The sequence below is a fragment of the Capra hircus genome (assembly GCF_001704415.2).
Source record: "Capra hircus breed San Clemente chromosome X unlocalized genomic scaffold, ASM170441v1, whole genome shotgun sequence".
Lineage (NCBI taxonomy): Eukaryota > Metazoa > Chordata > Mammalia > Artiodactyla > Bovidae > Capra > Capra hircus.
This window is the reverse complement of record NW_017189517.1, coordinates 12,664,785-12,689,785: the sequence shown is the minus strand read 5'-3', so window position 1 is coordinate 12,689,785 and position 25,001 is coordinate 12,664,785. Positions and strand designations below refer to the sequence as shown.

General features: G+C 37.6%; 1 protein-coding gene across 6 annotated transcripts in view; it reads right to left on the bottom strand.

Moving 5' to 3' along the window:
• Positions 1–693: 693 nt before the first annotated feature.
• The window catches only part of MBNL3 (muscleblind like splicing regulator 3), a 136,561-nt gene continuing 112,253 nt past the window's right edge, over positions 694–25,001 (bottom strand). For 2 of the 6 annotated variants that reach the window (XM_018044231.1, XM_013976262.2), the window contains 7 exons: positions 19,885–20,079; positions 18,383–18,619; positions 15,036–15,198; positions 13,558–13,593; positions 10,918–11,012; positions 9,951–10,024; positions 8,081–8,172 (listed from right to left, as the gene is read on the bottom strand). In XM_018044231.1, coding sequence (XP_017899720.1) covers positions 9,968–10,024; positions 10,918–11,012; positions 13,558–13,593; positions 15,036–15,198; positions 18,383–18,619; positions 19,885–20,079 — 783 coding nt within the window. In that variant the 3' untranslated portion in view covers positions 8,081–8,172; positions 9,951–9,967. Of the gene's footprint in view, positions 8,173–9,950; positions 10,025–10,917; positions 11,013–13,557; positions 13,594–15,035; positions 15,199–18,382; positions 18,620–19,884; positions 20,080–25,001 lie in introns of all 6 variants that reach the window. The other 4 variants (XM_018044232.1, XM_013976264.2, XM_018044233.1 and 1 more) reach the window with 3 other exon arrangements.

Genomic DNA, 25,001 nt, shown 5'->3' with positions numbered 1-25,001 from the left:
CTCTTCACCTCAGTTTTCTATAAGCCAACTACTGGACAGTGGAGAAGTCCCTGATTAGTGTTTTGAGTATTTAGAAATCTGACTAAATAAAGTGTTACCAAGTTACATTTTGCTTTCCTTAAAGAACAAAATTGATTATCCTTTCATTTGTGTGCCATTGGTTGGAGAAAACCAATTTGAAGTGAGAGAAAACATTTAAAAGGAAAGTCATGCATCCTGGTATTGTGAAACCAGTGATGCCCATCTTGAAAAGAATAAAATGAATGACACTGGTTTCATATGTTACACTCAAGATAAGGATAGAAATCAATAACAGGAAAATACAAACTCCTAATAATAATGTATCTTAGACTATGCCTCAGAATTTCTGAAGCACAATAGAAACCAGTGAGCATTATCTCACAATGTTTAGCATTCTTTTGCTAAAATATAGGTGTGTCTTTCTTGTGGTAGTGACCTCAATATTATAAGAATAATATATCTAATACACTGGATGCATTAGCTATATAATTCAAAATACTGAAGGTATATATTTAGAAATAAGTTTATTCTATGTATGAAATATAGCATTAAACCAAATCAAATTTTACATTAGAATTACTAAATATTAGGATTAATATACTAGAAGACAAATAGCTTTTTAAGTGAACTCCTAATGTGCAAATATGGATTCATAAAAAAAGACAAAACCAGGAAATTTACACATTTTATTAAAAGAACAAAAGATAAACAACATGGAAATAGCATACTAAAATGAATTGCATAATGCACACTTCTAAACACAACAAGCAGTATAGCACTATAACTTGGAAAACAAAAACAAAAAAAATCAAAGCTTCTGACCTACTGATAGCAGTTGAGGAAATGAGCTATTGCATTTTGGAGGCAAAATATTACGGGAACAGTTTATATTTATGAAATATTATATCATTATTTAAATCTATAGTTGTTGCATAGGGTTAATAATTTTCATATTGTATGTAAATCAGCATTTTTCTGTCCAAAATATGTGCTTCCATTTTCTACATTATAGCAGACTGTTGTTATATGAATGCATAGTTAGCATCTTAAAAAAGAATATATTTAGGAGCATCTTTAACAAGTCTTATTTAAATTATTGTAATTTTGGTGCATGTAACGAATGGTTCATTTTCTAACAATTAATGCAACTACAGTAATAAAAGGAAATTGATTTTGACAAGGGCAACCCTCAAATCCAATGATATAATAGTCATAATAATTCTCTCAACTGCTAGACACGAAAGACACAGCAACAAAATAATTTGGTTTCCATCATTAACAAATAGCATCTGTATACAGAAATAAAGCTTTGCAATCATGCAGTTCTATGACAGATAAATGCTTAGGTTGTGTGGGGGAAAAGAGGACTGCTTAAAGTTGGGTTACTTTTATAGAGGTTTTTTCTTAAAAAAATTAAAAGTAATACGATGTAGCTTGATTTATTTCACAGTGATACATTTCCTAAGTATGCTATAATTGAGGATGGTTAAAGAGAAAATGCCTCTGGGATAATCCTGCTTTGGGGTACTGATGGTTAGTTCTCTTCCAGGGAAGAAGTGTAGGGGGTGGAAACTGAATTAATGAAACTAAATCCTTTTCTGGGTTTAATAGAGGTCCTTTCATCCTAATTTTACTTACTTAAAAGACAGCACTGTGTTTAAGCTCCAAAGAGTGTGACCCAGTGGCTGTCAGTACGTACAACATGTCATCAATGAACTGATTATCTTTTGTGATGCTTCTAGGTTCATTCTTACTATTTTGTAGTTGATTCTGCCTAACTTAAAATCTTACTATATTTCTATTGACCTTATGAAAATATATTCATGTGGCTTATATTTTCACAAGGAAATATTAACACAAGAACATGGGTTAAGCTGGGAAAATACGTTGGTGGTAAGGTTAAAACTGGAGTTCCTAACTATAAAATGAATGAATGCTTACATTTTACATCAGTGGAAACGCTGATCAGATGGTCAGGCTGTTAGCTGTAAGTGATCATGGATTGAAGGGGGAAAAAAAAACAAATTTCTGACCAACTGGCCCTGAGCTATTAGACAACTGTAAGGCTTGGATTGCTTTCTGGCTTTGGCTTATTTTCATGTCTCTGTAAGTGAGAACTATCAAAATCGGTAACAATACTAACACCAACTCCATCAACCCCAAGATGGGCTCCTTTTCCAGGGCAAGGGCAACAGGTCTCAAGATGGGAAGGACTCAAAGTCCGTATGGTGATCTATCCTTAAACCTTTCTAACCTTGACCTTTTTCTAAGCCTCATTGCCTGGAGGCAACAAAAAGATAAATGGTGACTTGTAGGTGATGTGGGAGCTGAAAGAGATGGTCTGACAGACATTCTTTCCTAGCTCCAATGTATTACTATGTAAGATTTTGGCTGGTTCTCTTCTGTTTGGTTAAAAGAGTAGGAGGCTGAAGTGGCACAGTGAAGCACTGTCTAATGTGCTAAGGTAAGTCAGAAAATAGCTTCCACTGAACAAGTATAAAGTAAATATAAAATTGTGTCAGGAACATTTTTTCCCCTTTGTTGGAGGGGATCAAATGCCCTGTGCTGGCCATACTTAACTGTTAAATTATATCTTTCAGTAGTTGCCAATTTGGTTTTGGCTTCTGGATCCTGAAGGGGAAATAGTGGCAAGGGTTAACAATTTGATTGTCACTTAAATATCTATTAATTGATGTAACCAATATATCTCAATTGATCATTTTCTGTGAAAGATGAAATCTAATTGGATCAGAATGGGAATATCCATCTTGCAGCTTACAAGGTATTTCACTGCTTGTAACCCTTGAAGAAAGAAGACCTTAGCACCAGAAACCTGCCTGGGGTTGTGTGTGTGGGTTTGAGGATTGATTCACAAAACAATCTTTGCTAGCGATCTTACTAAAAGTTGAAGTACCTGAACTTTTGTTTAGTGCTATTGGCTGAAGCTGACCTGTTACCTGGCACCAGCCTTGTCTTATGGTGAGTCGTAGCAAACTAGAAAGCTTCCACAACAGGAAAGCAACATCATGTTTTAGTTAAGTCTTGTAGGAAAAAAAAAAACCCCACCTTCTTCTCAAAGTCTTAGAAATAACTCTCTCTTACTAACTTTTCCACTATTATCACAGACTTCTTATATTTAAAAAAAAAAACAAAACTCCAAGGGTCGCTTTCATGAACTATGTACATAAGTGCAAAAAAGGTGTGTCTCACACGTTCGCACCCTAACTGAGACCATCAGTTAACTGCAGCATATGTCTCTTCAACACTGTTACGGGGTCATTCCACAGTATCTGTATGAATGAGTTCACCAATGTGAATGAATGGAATCTGTGCTTTTGTCATTCTTTAACCCTCCTCTGGATAGATTTGAGTAAGAAAATTTTTGTAGCTCCAGCTATGCCACTTGAGTAATTTTGAATAAGGTTATAAAAAGAGATCAGGACGTATTGTGAATACAATTGCGTCTAAATACTGTGGAATAACCCTTTCCACACAACAAATTCTATCAGTTCTAAAGCCTGATTCTAGAATCCACATGTTGTAAACTTTTTGCTCAAAAAGTCAAAGAAGGACGCAAATTCAGTTTTCACAGGGAACTTTGGGATTAAAAAGAAAAATCAACCCTATCTATATCTGCACTTTGAGTTGTATCTGCTACATGCTACACTGTCCAAAAAACCACAGTTTTACAAGTAAAATTTTCACGCACACAAAAATGTCTAAAGGTAGCCATGTTGTAGGTTTGTTGCTGAAGCAACAACTAAATATAATTAGTTAAGAATTATTATTTGTATATAAAGTTAACTTTGTTCTTAAATTGTGAACTGTAAGAAATAGTCATGAACTAGACTCTACACCTTGCTTCAGTGTCAGTTGAAGATCTATCTAGGCGGGTTGAATACACGTAGTAAAATCTTAAAATTTTCTCTAACTCTCCTTCAAAATTAAATTCGTGAACTACTTAAAGATATGAAAAAGGAACAAAATAAAAACCTTAAAAACAAGAAAAAGGAAAACATGGCACCAATTAGTGAGTTGGTGCTCAGAACCTTATTTGTAATTGTATTTACAGTTGGATTAGGTGCTATCAGTTAAACTTGCAAAAAAAAAAAAGTTGTGATACTCTGTTAGCTAGTGTTTATTCTATTGCCTTTGCCAGGCACTGATAAAGTAAAAAGTGAGGCCACCATCTTCCTAAATCTATTCAACAGAATTGGGAAATCATGTTTCTATTTAAACGTGTGAAATGTAGAAGAGATTCAAAGAAAGAAGATTCCAGTTTCTATTCATTCTGTGCATCACAGCCTACCCTACAGACAGAAAGAACCTGAAAACCTGTGGCTGCATTTCATCTAAGAGCATCCTCATCAACTCTCTAAAGGAGTAGCGGAAGGCTGAAATAACGTTCCAAGTAGCACACGGGCCCTCCCTGTATGTTATTTAATAAAATTTAATGCCAATGTTGTCCTTAATCGGACATCACTGTGCTTCTTGGTCATATCATGAAAAAGAGATTCATGCTGTAATGATTCATTTTATTTGGTTCCTGCTGATGGTAGGGAGGAGGTACTTGCTTTGCCCAAATTGGAAAGCTGGTGAGCTGAGGCTGCCCATTAGTAAACACAGCCTAGTGGTATAGGACGCCACTTACAGCACGATCAAAGTGCTTCAGTGTGTTCAGGAATGGATGGAGAAGATTGATGGAGTAGGCAGAAGATGGCTTGACACATGGCAATTAACTACAAATTAAAGACTCTAGGCAAGTGAAACGAAATGCAACAGCTAGTTGAGGAATCATGCTCCAACTGCAAAAGCAAATACTGTATTTTACATAGCGATTTTATGAATCCATTTAAATGTAATTTTAATCCCTCTTTAAAACATACTTATGTTACGGTCACTTAATGCTTTTAGAAATTTGACATTACTAAAACCCTCTTAAACATTTAGATTATTTTCTCTGTATACATGACCTGTTTTTATCCAAGTTGCAGCACACTTGGGTATTTTTGAAAGAGACTGAGAAAAGGGGACAAAAACAATAATTTTGGATAAATAAAAAAGAGGCCCTTGTAAACTACAAAGCTTATAAAATGTTAACTAAGAATCTCAAGTGATTAGAATTTTACATATATACACTTAATCCACTAATTGTCATTTAGAGTCACTGATTAGTTTCGTGACTTCTCTTTTTCACCAGAACTTTATAGTCTATGACTTGTCTTGTCTTGAATAAAGACATTTGAATAAGTCATTGCACAATTAAGGAGTCCTATCTTAATATTGCATTTTTGTCAAAATTCTTTCACATCAGAACCTTAGTGGTCTGAGTTTTCTTTCTCTAAATTCACTCACAAAGCAACTTTTAAAATGCCAACAATATAAAAAAATTGTGGCACCAAAAATACCACTACCCTGAATATCTCTCACCGAACCTCTTACTCAAAAATACATCACTATTCATGTCTTCCAGTGCTTAAGGCAACATGCAAACAGCTGTACTCTAGGTTTATTGTCCATGTACATCTTTGTCAGAAGTTTAAAGAATGAGACAGTATGCTATATCAAAATGTCAAAGGTCCCAAAAAACTTCATATCACACTGAAGATGTCTCTGTCTCTTTTAAGGAATACATCTAGAGTAGCTCAGGTACATCCTTCCTCGATCAAATCTGCCCTTCTGGAGAGGCCCGAGGACAGGTTTTATAAAACTCAGCTCCAAACACAAGTAACATTGCTAGAGTGCAGAGTTAAGATTTTGGGAAATAGAAATTAAGTGGTTCAAAGGACCAGTACGTAAAAGTCAACACGCCTCCTGTTCTCTAACTCCAGACAACGCTGTTAGCAGATGACAATGGTATAATACAAGCAAGATCACTTAGAAATCACTGATGATCATGATTCAAATTGGTAATTAAGATCAACAGGATATCAGCCACTGAAGAGCTAATTTTGCTCTTTTGTATTCTGAGCCAAATTGATCTGCTTGGGGCTGGAGTCTCAAATGTTCTGAAGCAGAGACAACGTGAAATGGAGGAACAATCAGGGGTCCACAGATATTTCTGGGTCCAGCTTCTACCAAGTAGCTAGACAGTACTGGACAAGTCACATGCCCTGGCAGTGAAAAGGTTTTTGCCAGTTCCATTGGTCTGTGCTTCAAATACCACTAGCTGGCTTGAGGCATCCAAAACCTGATTTTCCCTTGGCTTGTCATTTTCATGAAGGAGAATAATAAACTTGGGACATACAACAAATCTGATGACTTTATATTTTCCAGTGAGGGAACATATATTTAGTAGAAAATACTAAATCTATCTAAACTGATGCAAATTATCACATGGTTCTACCGCTGATTAATAATAGTAACTTTAATAACTGAGTAGGGTGGAAGAGGTATGTGATATACCATAGGAATTAATTACTATTTTACTTGGCTATTCAATTATTTCAAAAGTATTAGTAGTGTGAATTCAGGTCAGTTCTGTGGAGTGCAGCCACTCCATTTCACCTAAAGGGAGTTACAAACTCTTACAATTTTCAAACCATAAAAAAAAAAAAAAAAGAAATCCAAAGAAACAAAAAAGAGGCTTGGTTGTGATATGAGAGATTCTGTTGCTAATAAAGTTTGGAAAGGCGAAAATGTTTTAATAACATATATCCCAGGTGCTTGCTCATTCACTGAAATGTTTTAACAAAATGGAAAACTCAGTCGAACTGAAGCTAAAGACAACTGTGGCCATCCTTCCTAGAAATTTTAAATGAATTGAAGAGTAATTTCAAGTGGCTCCCTCCCTCCTTCCCTCCCCAGCCCGCCATTTCTCCAAACCTGTACTCAGCCTCCAACTGTGATCAACAGAAAAGACTGTCCATTTGGGGAGGAAAGGCTTCACTTGGAACCAATTTTCCTTCACCCTAACTGGCTTTTCCAGATTGCATCTTCCTTGTTATTCAAAGAGTAGTGTAAAGAGCATGAGCCATTTCCATTTGGAAAATGACACTTGTATCGAAGGTTACATTGCAGTGGTTTTTACACACTTCCTCCAAAATGTAAAAACTATCTTCACACCCCTCCTCTCTCTGTTTAATTTATAACCTGTAATTAGAACACCTTTAAGCTTCCAAGAACCAATTTTTCAGCTGAAGATTACAAATCGCTCAGTTTTAGACACTCAGCCTAGAAGACAGGATTCTTGAGCCACAAAAACTGTAATGGGCACTTTACACAATTTATAGTCTAAATGCTGAGAAAACCATTTAAAGGTAAATCCAGAATTTACCTTAAGTAGCTTTTGCAGGCTACTTAAGGAGTGAAATTCAGGTTCATGTTTTAAGTTCCCTGCTATTTTCAGGTAATTTTCCTCTCTCACAAAAAAATCTAGTAACGTTGACTGTAGTATACAAGGTCAGATCTATAGGTACAAATTATATACATGCATGTTAATGAACAGGTTTTAGACATACTCAAAAGAGAGGCCTTTTAAATGTCTGCCTCAAGAAACCTACAGAAAGATTCTAAAGAGAGAGCATATCAATATTAACCTGTCATGTTTTTCAAGCACATGTGTTTCTGTTTCCCATTGATAACATTTTAGTTAAAATCAAACATCACACATTACAGCAAAACACTATATGCTAAGTTAAAACCTAACACAACACACAACAATCCAATATGATACAATAATGAGGAAAATGGTACTGGATATATGTGTTACATTCTGAATCAGCCCAATAGACTACTGTGTAAACAAACTGGTAAGGTTAACACTTCAAAACAGAGGAAGATTTATCCACCAAGAATGCACAATAAGCCAACAGTTCACTGTAGAGATTCAGTCAGCATAACAGTTACTGGGAAATCACAGAGAAACATGTGATCAATTACAAACCGTTATGCTGCTTTACATAATAATTCAAATAAGATAGACAGATGGTAGTTATTCATTTTCCATTTGTGTTTTAACATCTCCTTTGTTTAATGACTTATTTTTTCTTTGAATTTGTTGGGTGGCATGTTTGTTTTAATATATTGACTGCACCACGCTTATTGTTGTGTTGGTAGAAGAGGACATACGTGAATGAATATAGAAAGGCCATGTGGAGGTCCTCACGGAGAGATTCTGGTAATCTGTAACTCTGTTGTTCAGAATTTCAACTGAAATGGAAAAAAAAAAAGAGTGAGAAATATTGGATGGTTATGGAGGTAGGAGTCAGGATATTTGGTTTTTGTTCTAGTTCTGTGTGTGAACCATATGGCAAGATATTCCCCATCCTGAATTTCATAGTCTACATCTGTGAAAACTGAACTGTTGGGAATTTTTACTAAGGAGTCACATACCATGACAGTCCGTGGTTCTCGCTGAATGCCAATGTAGACAGTTGCCCTTAAGTTATCAGAGAAGCACTCAACTGTTTAAGGTATTATCTGCACAATGCCAAAACTTTTTGGTGAACATCCACCCATCCATTCACTTCCTCCAACAAGCATATATTGAGAGAATATATTTGATTCCATTTTGAAATATGCCAAGTATTAAACAAACATTTTTTTTTATCTGAATGTTTTGGACCTACACAGGAATGGCCCAAGTGTGAATTCTGGGTACATAGTATTTTACAAGATTTCATTTTTGCATTCTGGAAGAATGATCAACATCTGTTACGTGTTGCAATGATTATGGTGTGCCAAATCTAACTTTTCTCATGGAATCAGGCAAAAAGGAATCACTATTCCCAAACATGTTCTGTAGGAAACTTAACTATATTTGACCACTTTTGTTTACCTTGATGTGAAGCAGTCCATGAAAATCAGGCAAATGTTTATAAAACCTATTATTCTCACGTTTGGTGCTATTCCCAAGTTGCCACTATAACAAACGATACCTCTGAAAATGACTACAACATACAGCTACTTCAGTTATTCTGTATATGCAAAGAAGTCTTTTTAGAACATTCTTTATGATTAAGGGGCCCTGTTTGTCTAATGTACAGTTGTCTATATGCTCTGTCCAGAACCATTAGTGTTCTGGGCCTGCATGTCCTCAGCAAGAAACAAATGCTAGTTAGCGTCTGGGGAACGAGTCCATCAAGAGAATGACACTGTTGCCTCCTTCAACCAAGTCAGACACTTCCATGTTGAAAACTTCAAGCTTTCACTGACTAATGGATGCAATTCAGAACCAGTGTATTTTTTTTTTTTAGTAACTCCCTATAATCAATTAAGATGCCTCAGAGTCTTAAGTGACTTCAAAAGTCACATGTTCCAAGGGAAGGACTGCTCAGTTCAAGTGTCTTGCTATTACAGGCTCTGGACCAGGCATAGGAAATCAAAGGTGAAGGGGGGAAACTCTGAAAACAGCAACAAAAATCACAAAAAAAGGTGTCATGCTTTGAATGAAAATAATGATTAAATTATTGAATTAAGTCACTGAAAACTGAAAAAGCTGGAGCAAATCTGCTAGACTTACATGGAAAGCAACACAAAGTGGCAGAATGTGAAAACACTCTTTAATGTTTTAGGAGAAGCATATTGCTTACTACCTTTAAGATAATCATTTTTAATCAAATTGTGACAAAATTACCTAGCTTTATTTCAATTAAAAAAAAAACAAAGCTAGAAAAATGTTAAAAGATTAAAATCCAGAAGCAATCTGTGTCTTTGGCTAACCCATCATACCCCTTTAATAATGGGAAAACATTTGGGAATTTATAAGCTCATTGGGAAAATACAATACCAGCTGTCATTTTCATATTAAAAAATCGCATATTTGCTCTCCACAATTCGAGGTGGAAAATTTAGAATGCTTAAATTGAGCTCTAAAATTATAAGTAATGTCTATTAATGAAAATATTTACCAGACTCTTTAGCAAATGCAACTGTGTAGATAAAAGATATAACCTACAAATATTACATTAATACTTAAAGAAACTTACTGTTCTACTGGGAACTTCTACATCTGTGTAACAAACATGCTGTTATTCAGTTCATCTATTGATAATGGGGGTATCTATAGTAGTAAAAAAGATTTTAGATTAAAACAGTTTCTTGAGAGAATTCCATTTATTTTGTTCACTGCTTGGACATGGTAATCAAAAACCATAATCAATTTCATAGAAAAATTTAGACATATTAACCATATCCAGTAATAGTTAATGTTGCAAACCAAAGGTTAGAATGTGGTTTGTTTCCCCAATGAATTAATGCTCTGTGTCCTTAGGGTTATCAAACTTGTACTTAAAACAGCAGTGGACTTAAAGCGTGGTTACCATTTTAATAAGGTGAAATGCCCATCATATTACACAATAATTATTTAAAGTATCTCCTTTCAATTTCAAGACTTCCCCCAAATTCATAATTTGCATTGTGACTCTGCTTGTAAAAACCTCAAGCAAATGAAAATTAAAACATCACAAACACATCTAATGTATAAGAAGGAATTTCTGATGTAATCCCTGGGTCATGATAAGCATATCTGTGCCTTGGAAAGAAATGTGTTATCTTTCTTTCCAGTAGACGTGAAGACAAAGGTGATGGTAATACTAAGCAAAAGTTCAAATGCAATAACTAGAAATGGTAGTAAAGCAAATTCTGTTCTCAACCAATGAGGAAACATTAAAAAAAAATTAGTATAAGTATTTGAGGATTGGTGTAGTAGCAACAGCTGTATATATAATCTATTAAGAGTAACACCTGTAACCAATTAAAAGAGCCTATGCTGCTAATTCATCTCAGGATGAGTAGCAAAGCAGGAACATCTGTCCAGAATATACAGAAGAAAAATTCTAAGTCTAAGAACGGCTTAAGAAAGACTAATCTCTCTCACCAACCCCCAAAGCATACACTGTGCCTTATCAACAAACTGTAGTTAGCTAGGTCCAAACGGGAAATAAATGGCCAAACCTGATTGCCTGGAGCTGTTGCAACGAAGGGAATGCTGGTAGCAGGTGGTGGTGCTGCAGACATAGTGGTAGGTGCAGCACTGTGCATCATGGGCACTTTCAGCAGGAAATCATGGAAGCAACGCACGAGAGGGTGGAGCAACCATGATGCAAATGATGGAATGGGGCGTGGCAGCATTCCAAGCCATGTGACATCATCATGATGGATACACCAGGGTGCAACATGCAATCACAGTCAGTGCAAAGCAACACAGCACGGAAGGGGGAAAATTAAAAAAGAGAAAAGGGGAAAGCCAATTATAGTTACCATTAAGGAAAATGGAATCATTCTCAACATTTACCAATAGTTAGTTTTTGAGCAGAATCACACTGTAGTTGACTGCAAGGGCCAAATTTTCAGAAGGGGTTACAACGGGTGCCTAGGACAAATCTGTTTTTACCAAGGCTATCTCTTGAATAGCTAGTCAAGCAGAAAAGTAACTTGGTTGTGTATTCACAATGGGAGTATGGAAGTGTAACTTGGTATATTTGGGTTCGTTAACTCATGACAGACATGAGTGCTATCACTAGATTTGTAGGTGCAGAGGGGCAGTTTTATATATACACATACTTACCTGATCTGCATACAAAAAGATTCTAGTTTGGTGGGTATATGGTAGAGAGCATATAAAAAGAATACAGTGGACTATGTGTGCAGGTTTTAAGCACATCTGTGGCAAACCCCTTGGAAACTTGGGCTACTTATGAAACTACTCAGGCTGCTTATTTATTGTTTCACAAATAGCCAAAGTTTCCAAGGGGAACTTCATAATAAATATCCAACGAAATCTTGCCTTCACTGCAAATACTGCAACGACAGTGACTAGCAGCAGTAACAACTTTTTTCAGGCGGATTTCTCTTTGCCTTTTCTAGTTTCTATGTTATTTTCAAAGCTTCTTGGATGCTCTCCTTTTTTCTAACTCATTTTGGAAAGCCAACCAAGGAATTAATGTGTGAATGGCAAGCAGGCATATGTAATACTTTGCATCTACATCAACTGAATTCAGATTTTCTGAAAGTCGACAGAGAAAGTGAATGGCCTAGAGAGAGGAAAATCAACATATGCAATGTCACAGAAACCACAAATGCACCCCAAGTGGTGATTAACAGAAACTCTGCAATAATTGCTCATGCCCATCTATCTTTAGTTATCCACTACCTATCCACACCCCTTATTGCGAAAAGTGAAGTGAAAGTGTTAGTCGTTCAGTTACGTCTGACTCTTTGTGATCCCATGGACTGTAGCCTGCCAGGCTCCTCTGTCCATGGGAATTCTCTAGGCAAGAATGCTGGAGTGGGTAGTCATACCCTCCTCCAGGGGATCTTCCCAACCCAGGGACTGAAGCCGGGTCTCCTGCATTGCAGGCAGATTCTTTACCATCTGAGCCATCAGGGAAGTCCATCCCTTATTGCAACACATGTGAGTTCTAAAAACACTCTTGTTTCCCCTTTAGGAGCACAGCAACTGCACAGGGGCCAGTACCAGCGGAGCGTGCAGTTTGCATTCCTACACAGAGCTCTCAGGTGAAAGGACAAGGGAGCAGAGCCACAAAATGGGTAGATGGAGACACATTTCATGAACTTGCAAGAGTCTGTTCTCCTAATCATATGCATATAATGCTTCTGTTAGTATCAGTGGAGATGTTTTTAATTCTGACAGGGCATCACTAATAACAGTGGCCTCATCTGTCAGTGAGTGCTACTACTATGTGGCTGTCATTGTGAGGTTTTTGCTTTATCTTGATAAACCCCTTAGTCCCTTTTGGACTCTGCATCAACTTTGGCTGACCAATGAGATGGAGGTCAAGCCATTGCAAACTCTCAAAAAGGATAAAAGGAACCCACTCCACTATTTTTGCCTGGAGAATTCCCATAGACAGAGGAGCCCGGTGGGCTACAGTCTATGGGGCCACAGAGTCGGACATGACTGAAGTGACTTAGCACACAAATACGCACAGAATGGTTTTGAGATGGCTACCATATTGGATGGGTGGCTAATTCAAGGTTCTGTGTGTTACTGGTTATTAAAAATCACATACCCCCAAACAGTCATTTTGAAATGATTCTGTGGTGCCTGGTTTCTGTGCAGATGGCACTTCATCCTAGAACACTATAGAAAGCATTACAAAACACTACAGAAGGCTCTAGTTTTGCTTTTTTGCAACATCTAAATATTGAATGATTTTGATCTTTTGGGTAACTTTTTTTGGGAGGAATGGTTTTGTTGTACTTTACAAATTATACATTTGAAGTATTTTAAATATTTTACAATTTCTTAGTAACAGATGAAAACCTAACAATAAAACTGCCCATTCTGGCTAGATAAGGAAATGTTTCAAGATATTTTAGCTACAATTTTTAGTGTGAAAATACAGAAATGGCAAGGTCAGTATTCAACCACAGCAGCAATGAACTAGAACTTGAGAGTGTAGGACTGCTGTGATTTCACAAAAACATGTAACAGACAGCACCATATTAAAACCTAAATACTCAGAAAATGTTCAGCTATATCATCCAGTTGCTTGTTTCTTTCATAGTCACAATAAAAAACACTTTTCTTTTCAGATTAGAAAAAGTTGAGAATTTTTGTACAAAACCTACCAACACTTGAAGCGGGTGCCATGCACAGTATTGGCCCTGGACACCATGCAGAAAAGCGTGAAAAGTAAAGAAAAGAGATATTTCATTATTAAAGCTTTATTGATAGAAATAATTTTTACCTAGAATGATATTCCTAGCAATATTAATGAACCAGCACATGCATATCCAGTAATCTCCCATGCTCACAATTTCAGCTTAAGACCCCAAACCCAGGTGATCAGAGTAATTCTTGGATTCTTAGGTATAAAAATGAATGTTGAGTTTTTTCTTTAAAGGCATTAGCTCAACTTAGTTATATGTTTATTTTGGACTAATGCATCCTAAGTGATTTTTATTATGAAAGGGAGAGTTTTAATTTATTACATATATGATTTTCAAAATATGCACAAAGATCTGGCAGCTGGTGCCAGCAAGTTCTACTTAGGGCACTAATCTACTATCATGCCCTCCCCACCTAGTGATCAAGGACTTTACTGTGAACATATGGCAAACAGGATTTTCATCAAGGGGGGCTCTCTCAACCTGACAAGGTTTTATTTTGCCATAAATTAAGGGAAAAGGGATTCTTCTGACAGTTTTGCTTATAAATCTAGATTTTTAAATTAGCCAAATCCAGCTCAAAAACGTCTAAAAATTGTGTTTTTAAATGGTATCATGAAGAACTATTATGGTTAGTAACTGGACAGAAGATTTTTATGGCTTCTTTCAAAATTAATTAACTGATTAATATATCAGTGAATCAATGGGTTTCTTTAAGTCCAGGCATATAATACTATTATATGATGTTTATTTTAAAAGACTATAGCTTAAATTTTTCTTTTCAATTCTGTACAAAACTGTTATACTAGTAAATAAAGTTGAATATAGGAGGTAATAAAATACAATGCAAAGTATTAGGAAAATGTGATAAACTTCCATATATTTTATATTAACTGATTTAAGAGCAGAGGCTAAAACTCCCTGTTTTATACTGTATTATATAAATACACACTGTATTATACTGTATATATATATATTGCATATATATATATACTGTATTATTCTGTAATCTAAATTTAAAGGTAGTTTTTTTATAACTATCTTTGGCATATCAAAGACATATAGACTACCTATTTTTGCAATGCTGAAGCTCAAAAACTTTTTTGAGAGCAGACCATTGCCTTTGAGAGTGATACCTAAGAGTCGAAGAATTAGTTTAAGACTGAAACAAGTGAATCAAACATGAAAAGCAAAAATTAAGAAATGCTCAAAAGAAAAATGCTGACAGCGTTTCCTAGTTTGATTTCAAAACCATTAATTTTCAGGAATCACAGGAAAACAGTTTGCTCTGTATACAAACAGACTGAGCATAACTGCGTTGTTTTATTTCTAATCAAAATACCCGTTGACCATCCTCACATAAAAGTTCTTTGAAAGCTGGTATAAACTGTATTCATTCACAACACCACTCAACTTACAGGGCCCAGCCCCATTCTCACCTGTAGGAATAAACTGTGGCTGCGGCTGCGGCTGCGGGATCGGCATGTTAGGCAGAGCCTGTTGGCAGTGGAACACATTGGGATTAAAGACTGGGGGGGCACAATTGACCTTTTCAAGTGCCGATCTCTTTGGTATCAGTTGAAGTGTACCAGGCTGTAGGCCCTGTGAGGGAAGGATAGATTAATAAGTAGTACCAGGGAAAGTAAAATATGTACTCAGACCAAGCAAGCAGCAGTTAAATAAAGTCTGGCCTGGGAACCCTTTGCAAGGGTCACCATTGAGCAAGGTAACCAACTAAAGAGATGAGGTCGTTCACTATATGAGTACATACTCAGCCCAAAATAGAAAATGAACATACCAGGGGGGAAAGAAGTTTTTCAGCTTCACTAATTTAAACAAATGAGTGAAGTTGAAAAGGACTTCATCAGGTGGGCAAGATGTGACAGGATGCTGTTGACAGCAAATAATCATTTAAAATTAACACTGTAGGCTTCTCAGGTGGCTCAGTGGTGGAGAATCTGCCTGCCAATGCGAGAGACACAGTTCTGATCCCTGATCCAACATGCTGTGGAGCAACAAACCCAAGCATCACAACTACAAAGCCTGTGCTTTAGAGCCCAGGAACTGCAATTACTGAAGCCTGGGCACCCTAGAACCTGTGCTCCGCCACGACAGAAACCACCGCAATAAGTCTGTGCACCACAACTAGAGAAAGCCCGCATGCAGCAACAAAGACCCTGTGCAACCAAAAATAAATAAAAATTAAAAATAAATAAAACTAACATCTAAGGGATGCTCATCTATTCACCTATCAAAATGAGATTAGCAGAAGCAACTTATTAACAGGAAAGGGATTTTTGCCAGTTGAAATCCTGATCTAAATCAAGGAGATAAATGGCATGTAGGTGAAAAAAAAAAACAGATGTCAGTAGATCTGAGTCTGATTCTGTAGCTCCAAAATCCCAAATTCAATTTATACAAGGATTTCGGGTCCAAATCCTATAACTGTATATTTCCCAACTAATGTATAAGGAAAAAGCAAATGAATGAATCGCCTGCACCATCCACCTCACCTAGAAACCATAGTTAGCAAAATGTATGCAATTGTCATTTATTTAGAGAGGCCCACTGTGCATTTTGGTATGTGCCGTTTGCTTTGCTAAGACCTTGCAAGGTTGAATTTAAGGTAAGAGTAGTTTTACTCTTACTGTGTTAAAATCTTCCTTTCATGTCTACAATTCTTTAAAATCCTACTGTGCTTATAATCTTCAGTCAAACTTGCCCCTGGATCAGATTCACTGGAGAAATTGGACCTGACATTTTCCCCTCTACTAACTGCAGAGTACTTTAAAAACATGTCCTGGCGACAACTGGGCATGCTCCAAATTCTTAAGGAGATGGGCACATGTATGCTGAGTACCTAGCCTTCCATATGCCAAAGAGGGCATGCCATAACCTCCTTATTCCTGTGCATAAAGAAGGCCTAACAGTATCTCTATTTTTATTTGGGAAGTTTATAGCGCCTCTTCAAGTCTTTTATATGCATACAAGTTGCTTTTAGTGATTTCAACCTGACCATGAACAAGAACAGGGTAAAAAAAAAAATCTCCCTTTCAAAAAGCATTTCAACTGTGAATCCTCACAATACAGAAAGTTTAAACTTCTTCATGCAGCCTCCTTTGTTTAATCTTATCTCACACAAATTCCTATGGGTAAATGCAACTTTAACCTTTAAGACTGTTCTGATGACTCAGAAAGGCATTTTATATTGATGTTCAAAAATACCAGTTGAAGGCCTATTATATAGTATATTTAACTCTCTACATGGAAATTTCGTACTGACATATATATCTACCAAACACACCAAAATCATCAGAAATAGGCACATACATATGAAAGCCCCATGACTGAGCATGGGACAGGTTTACCAAAGCACAGCCATTTCTCGTACATCCCATGCATATGAGAGAACCTTTATTTTTAGGGGGCAAACTGTATTTCCTCTTTATGCCACCAACAGAAATAACTAACAATTGGAGGCTTAAATTCTGCATTGATATTCTGGACACCTTCCTATTTTCATAGCTAAAAATTCCTGCATTCAAAAGAATTTAAGCCAAAAAATGTGATGAAGTCTTTTTTTTTTTTTTTTAACATTCATTCACAGATTCTGCTGTCCAGATCAAGGGAGAAAATAGTGTTCTATGTTGGTACTCAGCTCTTTCACAAAGTAGTTGGTTTAGTTCTGAGAGAGCAGGGTTACTGAGAAAGAGGAACAAGTCCAACATTGGTGCTGTGGCCTCAAAGCTGTCATCTGTGAGCAAAGTTTGGAGAAATTTGGGGTATTTGGCTTAGAGAAAAGACATGAGAATCAGGTTCCTGTGAAATAGGGATAGACATTTTTTGGTAATAAAATAAGTGTATGTTCCAGTTAACATGAGAAAGATTTTAACTTAGTATGAGGAAAACCTTCTCAATAAATAGGGATGCCTGAAAATAAATGTATCTCTCTTATGAAAAGGAAAGATCTCTGTCATGGGCTTCAGGGTCATAGAGGGGATTTTTTTTCCACAGCTAGGAAAAATGAGGTTTCCTCAGAATGTTGTCCCTTATTTTGGTTATACCCTATTATAGGAGGAAAGGCTCAGGATGTAAAAGAAATGGATAGCTTACAGCCTATCAAAATAATTGAAAACTATGACAAACCTAAGTAATCATAATTCCTATTTTACAGCCTATCACACCATAGTGTTATGCAAGTATTTTTTCTACCTCCTATCTTACATAGTTAAGTAGAACTAACTTTTCTCCAAAATTTACTTACTATGGCAACTCAACAGTCAGGCCTCTTCTCCCAACCATATAGAAATCCCACTACCCCCCAACCCCAAGCCTTGCCTGGCTGCTGCCTTAAAATCATCAACCTGTGGGAAATTAGAACTTAATTACCAACTCATCCTCCAAGTCCTCTGTTTTTGAAAGTTACTAAGGATAGTACGAGCCAAGTGCCCATCTACGTGGCTCACAGGATATTAAGGTTAGTTAGGCTGTAAAAATCACTCAAAAATAATTTACTTTTTAAGTTGTATAATTTACTCTTTCTTTAAAAATGGGAGAAAAAGCACAGTAAGAATCATTAGGAAAGCTTTTAAATAATTACCGTTAGAAACTTTTAGTGAATTAGAATAAATAGGTTCTCTCCTTTCCAGTTTATATCCTGGGAGATTCATTTTAAGGTCTACTCATGACTATCCAAGATTGTGATTCCAGGGTATTAGACCAATTGAGGCATATATGAATCATTTATTCCCCAACAGAGAGTCGACAAGTCCTGGCCTGTTCTTACCATTGCAGCGGCAGCTGAATGGTTCATCTGGTAATGAGCTGCTTTGAGTTTGGCTTGCAAGTGCGCAGGAGGATGAAAATACTTGCATTTCTCCCGGGAGCATCGACCTTTGATGTAATCCATGCAGATGGTCACAGTATTATCACTTGCCTCAATCATGGACACATCAGTAGGGTGAGCATAGCGGCAATCATTCTCACCACGGGTACAATTACCTCGCTGAAATTCACGGCAAACCTCAAAGAAAAAAAAAATCACATTGACGCTTGGAAGGTTATTAGTTTTTATTTATTTTGCCAGTGAACATAAGAGCAACAGTACACATTCTTTTGTCATCTATTTAGGAAAAATTTCAAAAGTTGAAGGATAATGTCAAGCCATAGTCACTATGAGACATAAACATAAACAAAATTTCTCTTCCAAGAAAGATAACAATCCATTGTCCCCAAAGGAAGTTTGTCAGCTTTCCTTACATTGAAATGAAAGTATTCTTGAAAACTAGGTTTCCCTGGTGGCTCAGCAATAAAGAATCACCTGCCAAGACAGGAGACGCAGGCTTGATCCCTGGGTTGGAAAGATCCCCTGGAGTAGGAAAGGGCAGCCCACTCTAGTATTCTTGCCTGGAAAATCCCATGGACAGAGGAGCCTGGTGGGCTACAGTGTATGGGGTCGCAAAAGAGTTGGATATGACTTAGCAACTAACCAACAACAACCAATTATTGAAAACCAGTTTTTAATCCTCCGCTTGATACACAGCCTAAAGTGTAATTAGCTATATTTGCAGGAGGGGATTTTGTTAAGGGCCAAGATATGTCTTTATCACACAACAATGTGCTTTTTACAAGCAGACTTGTGAACCATGACTAAAGGACATGCACAGATTCCAGTCCAATACATGGCCAAGCATTTGAGGAGTTGCCAATGGAGCTGACTTTGTAAGAAACTGACTAGTTATTTATTTCACCTTATGAAAAAGGACATAGTTTGAAGGATTTCCATAAATCAAAAAGCTGTTTACAATTTTCTTTTAGTTTCCTTTTCTTAGGTATAAGGATATTTCTGATCTAGTACATCATTCTTAATATGGAGAAACAGGTTTAGACTCTATGAGACTCATTTACATTCTGCATTCATAGATAGTTAATGGGTCTTTTATTTTCAGTTTGATTATTCTAGCAAGTAGAGATCCACCAGTGAATACAGACTGTAATTCCAGACTGTAAAGCTGGAGCATGCCCACCAGACTTTCTGTGCCATAGCAGAGGAGACACACAGTCAGCAGCTGGGCAAACTAAGACATTGTTTGACCTACTGTACAACCATGCACTTCATAACAGGGTAAAGTTACAGCAAAATGTCTAATACTTCTTTGAGATTATATTCCAGAAGCTTAAAACCCAGATATACTTATTTAAAGCATTCAAGACACCAGGTTCTCGAAATGTTTATGCATAAGGTTAATATCTACCCTTATGAGTATTCATAGATTTCTACACAAATACCTCCAGTTTATCGGAACGTATCGGTTTTGGACCAACAGCCCCCGGCAGTGGAAGAGGTGGGTTTCCAGAAATCAGAACAGGTGCGTTTTGTACCAGTTCGGCGGGGACCAGGCCCATCCCAGGATGATGAGGTAAGTAAGGATTGTAAGCCATGGCAGGATTAGCTGCAATCGCAGGATTCACAGGAAAAGAATTCTGTATGTTTAAAAGAGGGAAAAAAGGTGTTAGAGGTCAATACATTATTCCTATTATTACACAAAGAAGCAGTCTTTCAAAAAGCGTAAGCCATATCAAAATTTACCACTGTATCTTCTGATTTTAGTCTCATATTAATTCCCATATAAGAGTTCCTTTTAAACCTACAAATCTCTTTGAGTAACAAACTTACTAGTCAGCTGATAAACCAAGCCACATAATTTTAACAGTTATTGAGTTAGGTAAATCAAATCGCACTGATGGAGTCTGTTCCAAACATGTTTTCCCTAGCACTTCCACTTTGACCTAAAAACCTTGTCACCATCGATATCATATATGTGGGCAATCTGAAGGCCCCATTCATTTCACTATCCTCCTTTCTCTTCCTGGCAGTACTGCTTTGCTCCAAAGCTTCTGGTCCTACCGTGGTTCCTACCTGCCCTACCGAACACTTGCTTTTCTTCCTGGCCCACTATCAATTATGAAGACAGGCAAAGAGGGAGGAAGAAAGGAGTCAATTTTAAAAGGTGAGAGCTTTAACAACTTCTTGCTGTCTACCTAAAAGGAGATTGGTATGGTCATTTTTTTTAAAGAGGCCTTATTTTACAAAGGAATCTGACTTGACTAGCCTTGTCTTTATCTAAGGGACCAGTTGATAAGCACAGTTTAAAAGAGGGTACTAAACATCCTAAATAGCATTCCTATTAGGCAGGGAGAGATAATAGGATTATAAGGTACATACACTAGAGTATAACTGGTAAAAGTCTTGGAAATGCAAAAGGATATTACTGGGTTTTTAAATTTTTTAACAGTCCTGATCTCAAAGAGTGTGATATATATATTGTCTTTATTATCTGTTATGAAATATAAATTTATCACTTTACTGTGCTGTTTTCCAGTTTGTTCCACATGGGAGCATCTTTTCTTCTCAATATGGTCATTATTTCTTTGATAGTTCTCTTGCCTCCCCTACAACACCCAATATACATAGTGAATGACTGATAAAATCAATGACATAATTTTAAAATATATGTAAACATTTCAATAATGAATAACAAATCCTGGTTAAATGTAGTATATTTCTAATAGTGACTTTATAAGGTAGGTGCACTGCGGTACAACTGGTGATGTCTCATGTATGACTAATACCATGTATTCTTGCTTTCTTTTTAATTTCTTTCACTAAAAAAAAATCTGTTGCACTGTCGAGCTCTGCCCACATCTTGTGCTAAATCACAATAATAGGAACAGTTCTAAATGGAGGTACAGTAGGGCTCTATAGAGTATGAAGTGAGGGACAATCTATATTCATGCTGCCACCATCTAGTTGGAGTTGAAATTTTCACCAGCACAGCCTTCTCCATGAAACCCGTGTTATAAATCACATTCACCTTGGAAGAAAGGGTTTCCCCATTAGCACTCTACCTGAAGATGAGCTTGTTGTTTAGTCACTAAGCTGCGTCCAACTCTTTTGTAATCACATGGACTGTAGCCCTGCCAGGCCCCTCTTGTCTATGGAGTTTTTCCAGGCAAGAATACTGGAATGGGTTGCCATTTCCTACTCCAGGGGATCTTCCCCACCCAGAGATTGAACCTGCAGCTCCTGTGTCTCCTGCACTGCAGGCGGATTCTTTATCACTGGGCCACTGGGGAAGACTTCGATGAGTTTTGTTTGTTTAGTTGCTAAGCTGTGTCCAACTCTTTGCGACCCCATGGACTGTAGTCCACCAGGCTCCTCTGTCCATGGGATTTTCCAGGCAAAAATACTAGAGTGGGTTGTTATATCTTCTCCATAGGTGAATTTATCATTAGCTAACTAGCAAATTAGGAAAAACAGAAAGAGCATGTCCCACCTGCTTCCAAATTGGTAAGACTCATCACAGTAAGTAGAGAAGGCATGGCGGCCAAGAGTTTTAAGAGGAAAGGGGTGACACCAAATGACAGGATACTGAAAGAGGAACTCCCCAGGTTGGTAGGTGCCCAATATGCTACTGGAAATCAGTGGAGAAATAACTCCAGAAAGAATGAAGGGATGAAGCCAAAGAAAAAACAATACCCAGCTGTGGATGTGACTGGTGATAGAAGCAAGGTCCGATGCTGTAAAGAGCAATATTACATAGGAACCTGTAATGTTAGGTCCATGAATCAAGGCAAATTGGAAGTGGTCAAACAGGAGATGGCAAGAGTGAATGTCAACATTCTAGGAATCAGCGAACTAGAATGGACTGGAATGGGTGAATTTAACTCAGATGACTATTATATCTACTACTGTGGGCAGGAATCCCTTAGAAGAAATGGGGTAGCCATCATGGTCAACAAAAGAGTCTAAAATGCAGTACTTGGATGCAATCTCACAAACGACAGAATAATCTGTCTGTTTCCAAGGCAAACCATTCAATATCACAGTAATCCAAGCCTATACCCCAACCAGTAACACTGAAGAAGCTGAGGTTGAACAGTTCTATGAAGACCTACAAGACCTTTTAGAACTAACACCCAAAAAAGATGTCCTTTTCATTATAGGGGACTGGAATGCAAAGGTAGGAAGTCAAGAAACATCTGGAGTAACAGGCAAATTTGGCCTTGGAATGCAGAATGAAGCAGGGAAAAGGCTAAAATGGTTTTGCCAAGAAAATGCACTGGTCATAGCAACACAGGAGAAGACTCTACACATGGACATCACCAGATGGTCAACACCGAAATCAGACTGATTATATTCTTTGCAGCCAAAGATGGAGAAACTCTATACAGTCAGCAAAAACCAGACCGGGAGCTGACTGTGGCTCAGATCATGAGCTCCTTATTGCCAAATTCAGACTTAAAATGAAGAAAGTAGGGAAAACCCCTAGACCATTCAGGTATGACCTAAATCAAATCCCTTATGATTATAGAGTGGAAGTGAGAAATAGATTTAAGGGACTAGATCTGATAGACAGAGTGCCTGATGAACTATGGATGGAGGTTTGTAACACTGTACAGGAGACAGGGATCAAGACCATCCCCATGGAAAAGAAATGCAAACAAGCAAAATGGCTGTCTGGGGAGGCCTTACAAATAGCTGTGAAAAGAAGAGAAGGGAAAAGCAAAGAAAAAAAGGAAAGATATTCCCATTTGAATGCAGAGTTCCAAAGAATAGCAAGGGGAGATAAGAAAGCCTTCTTCAGCGATCAAGGCAAAGAAATAGAGGAAAAGAACAGAATGGGAAAGACTAGAGATCTCTTCCAGAAAATTAGAGATATCAAGGGAACATTTCATGTAAAGATGGGCTCGATAAAGGACAGAAATCATATGGACCTAACAGAAGCAGAAGATATGAAGAAGAGGTGGCAAGAATACACAGAAGAACTATACAAAAAAGATCTTCATGATTCAGATAATCACGAGGGTGTGATCACTCACCTAGAGGCAGACATCCTAGAATGTGAAGTCAAGTGGGCCTTAGAAAGCATCACTATAAACAAAGCTCGTGGAGGTGATGGAATTCCAGTTGAGCTATTTCAAATCCTGAAAGATGACGCTGTGAAAGTGCTGCACTCAATATGCCAGCAAATTTGGAAAACTCAGCAGTGGCCACAGGACTGGAAAAGGTCAGTTTTCATTCCAATCCCAAAGAAAGGCAATGCCAAAGAATGCTCAAACTACTGCACAACTGCACTCATCTCACATGCTAGTAAAGTAATGCTCAAAATTCTCCAAGCCAGGCTTCAGCAATAAGTGAACCATGAACTTCCAGATGTTCAAGCTGGTTTTTGAAAAGGCAGAGGAACCAGAGATCAAATTGCCAACATCCGCTGGATCATGGAAAAAGCAAGAGGGTTCCAGAAAAACATCTATTTCTGCTTTATTGACTATCCAAAGCCTTTGACTGTGTGGATCACAATAAACTGTAGAAAATTCTGAAAGAGATGGGAATACCAGACCACCTGACCTGCCTCTTGAGAAACCTATACGCAGGTTAGGAAGCAACAGTTAGAACTGGACATGGAACAACAGACTGGTTCCAAACAGGAAAAGGAGGACGTCAAGGTTGTATATTGTCACCCTGATTATTTAACTTATATACACAGTACATCATGAGAAACGCTGAAGAAGCACAAGTTGGAATCAAGATTGCTGGGAGAAATATCAATAACCTCAGATATGCAGATGACACCACCCTTATGGCAGAAAGTGAAGAGGAACTAAAAAGCCTCTTGATGAAAGTGAAAGAGGAGAGTGAAAAAGTTGGCTTAAAGCTCAACATTCAGAAAACAAAGATCATGGCATCTGGTCCCATCGCTTCATGGCAAATAGATGGGGAAACAGTGGAAACAGTGTCAGACTTTATTTTGGGGGGCTCCAAAATCACTGCAGATGGTGACTGCGGCCATGAAATTAAAAGACGCTTACTCCTTGGAAGGAAAGTTATGAGCAACCTAGATAGCACATTCAAAAGCAGAGACATTACTTTGCCGACTAAGGTCCGTCTAGTCAAGGCTATGGTTTTTCCAGTGGTCGTGTATGGATGTGAGAGTTGGACTGTGAAGAAGGCTGAGCGCCGAAGCACTGATGCTTTTGAACTGTGGTGTTGGAGAAGACTCTTGAGAGTCCCTTGGACTGCAAGGAGATCCAACCAGTCCATTCTGAAGGAGATCAACCCTGGGATTTCTTTGGAAGGAAGGATGCTAAAGCTGAAACTCCAGTACTTTGGCCACCTCATGCGAAGAGTTGACTCATTGGAAAAGACTCTGATGCTGGGAGGGATTGGGGGCAGGAGGAGAAGGGGACGAAAGAGGATGAGATGGCTGGATGGCATCACCGACTCGATGCACATGGGTTTGGGTGGACTCCGGGAGGTGGTGATGGACAGGGAGGCCTGGCGTGCTGTGATTCATGGGGTCACAAAGAGTAGGACTCGACTGAGCGACTGAACTGAAGACAGA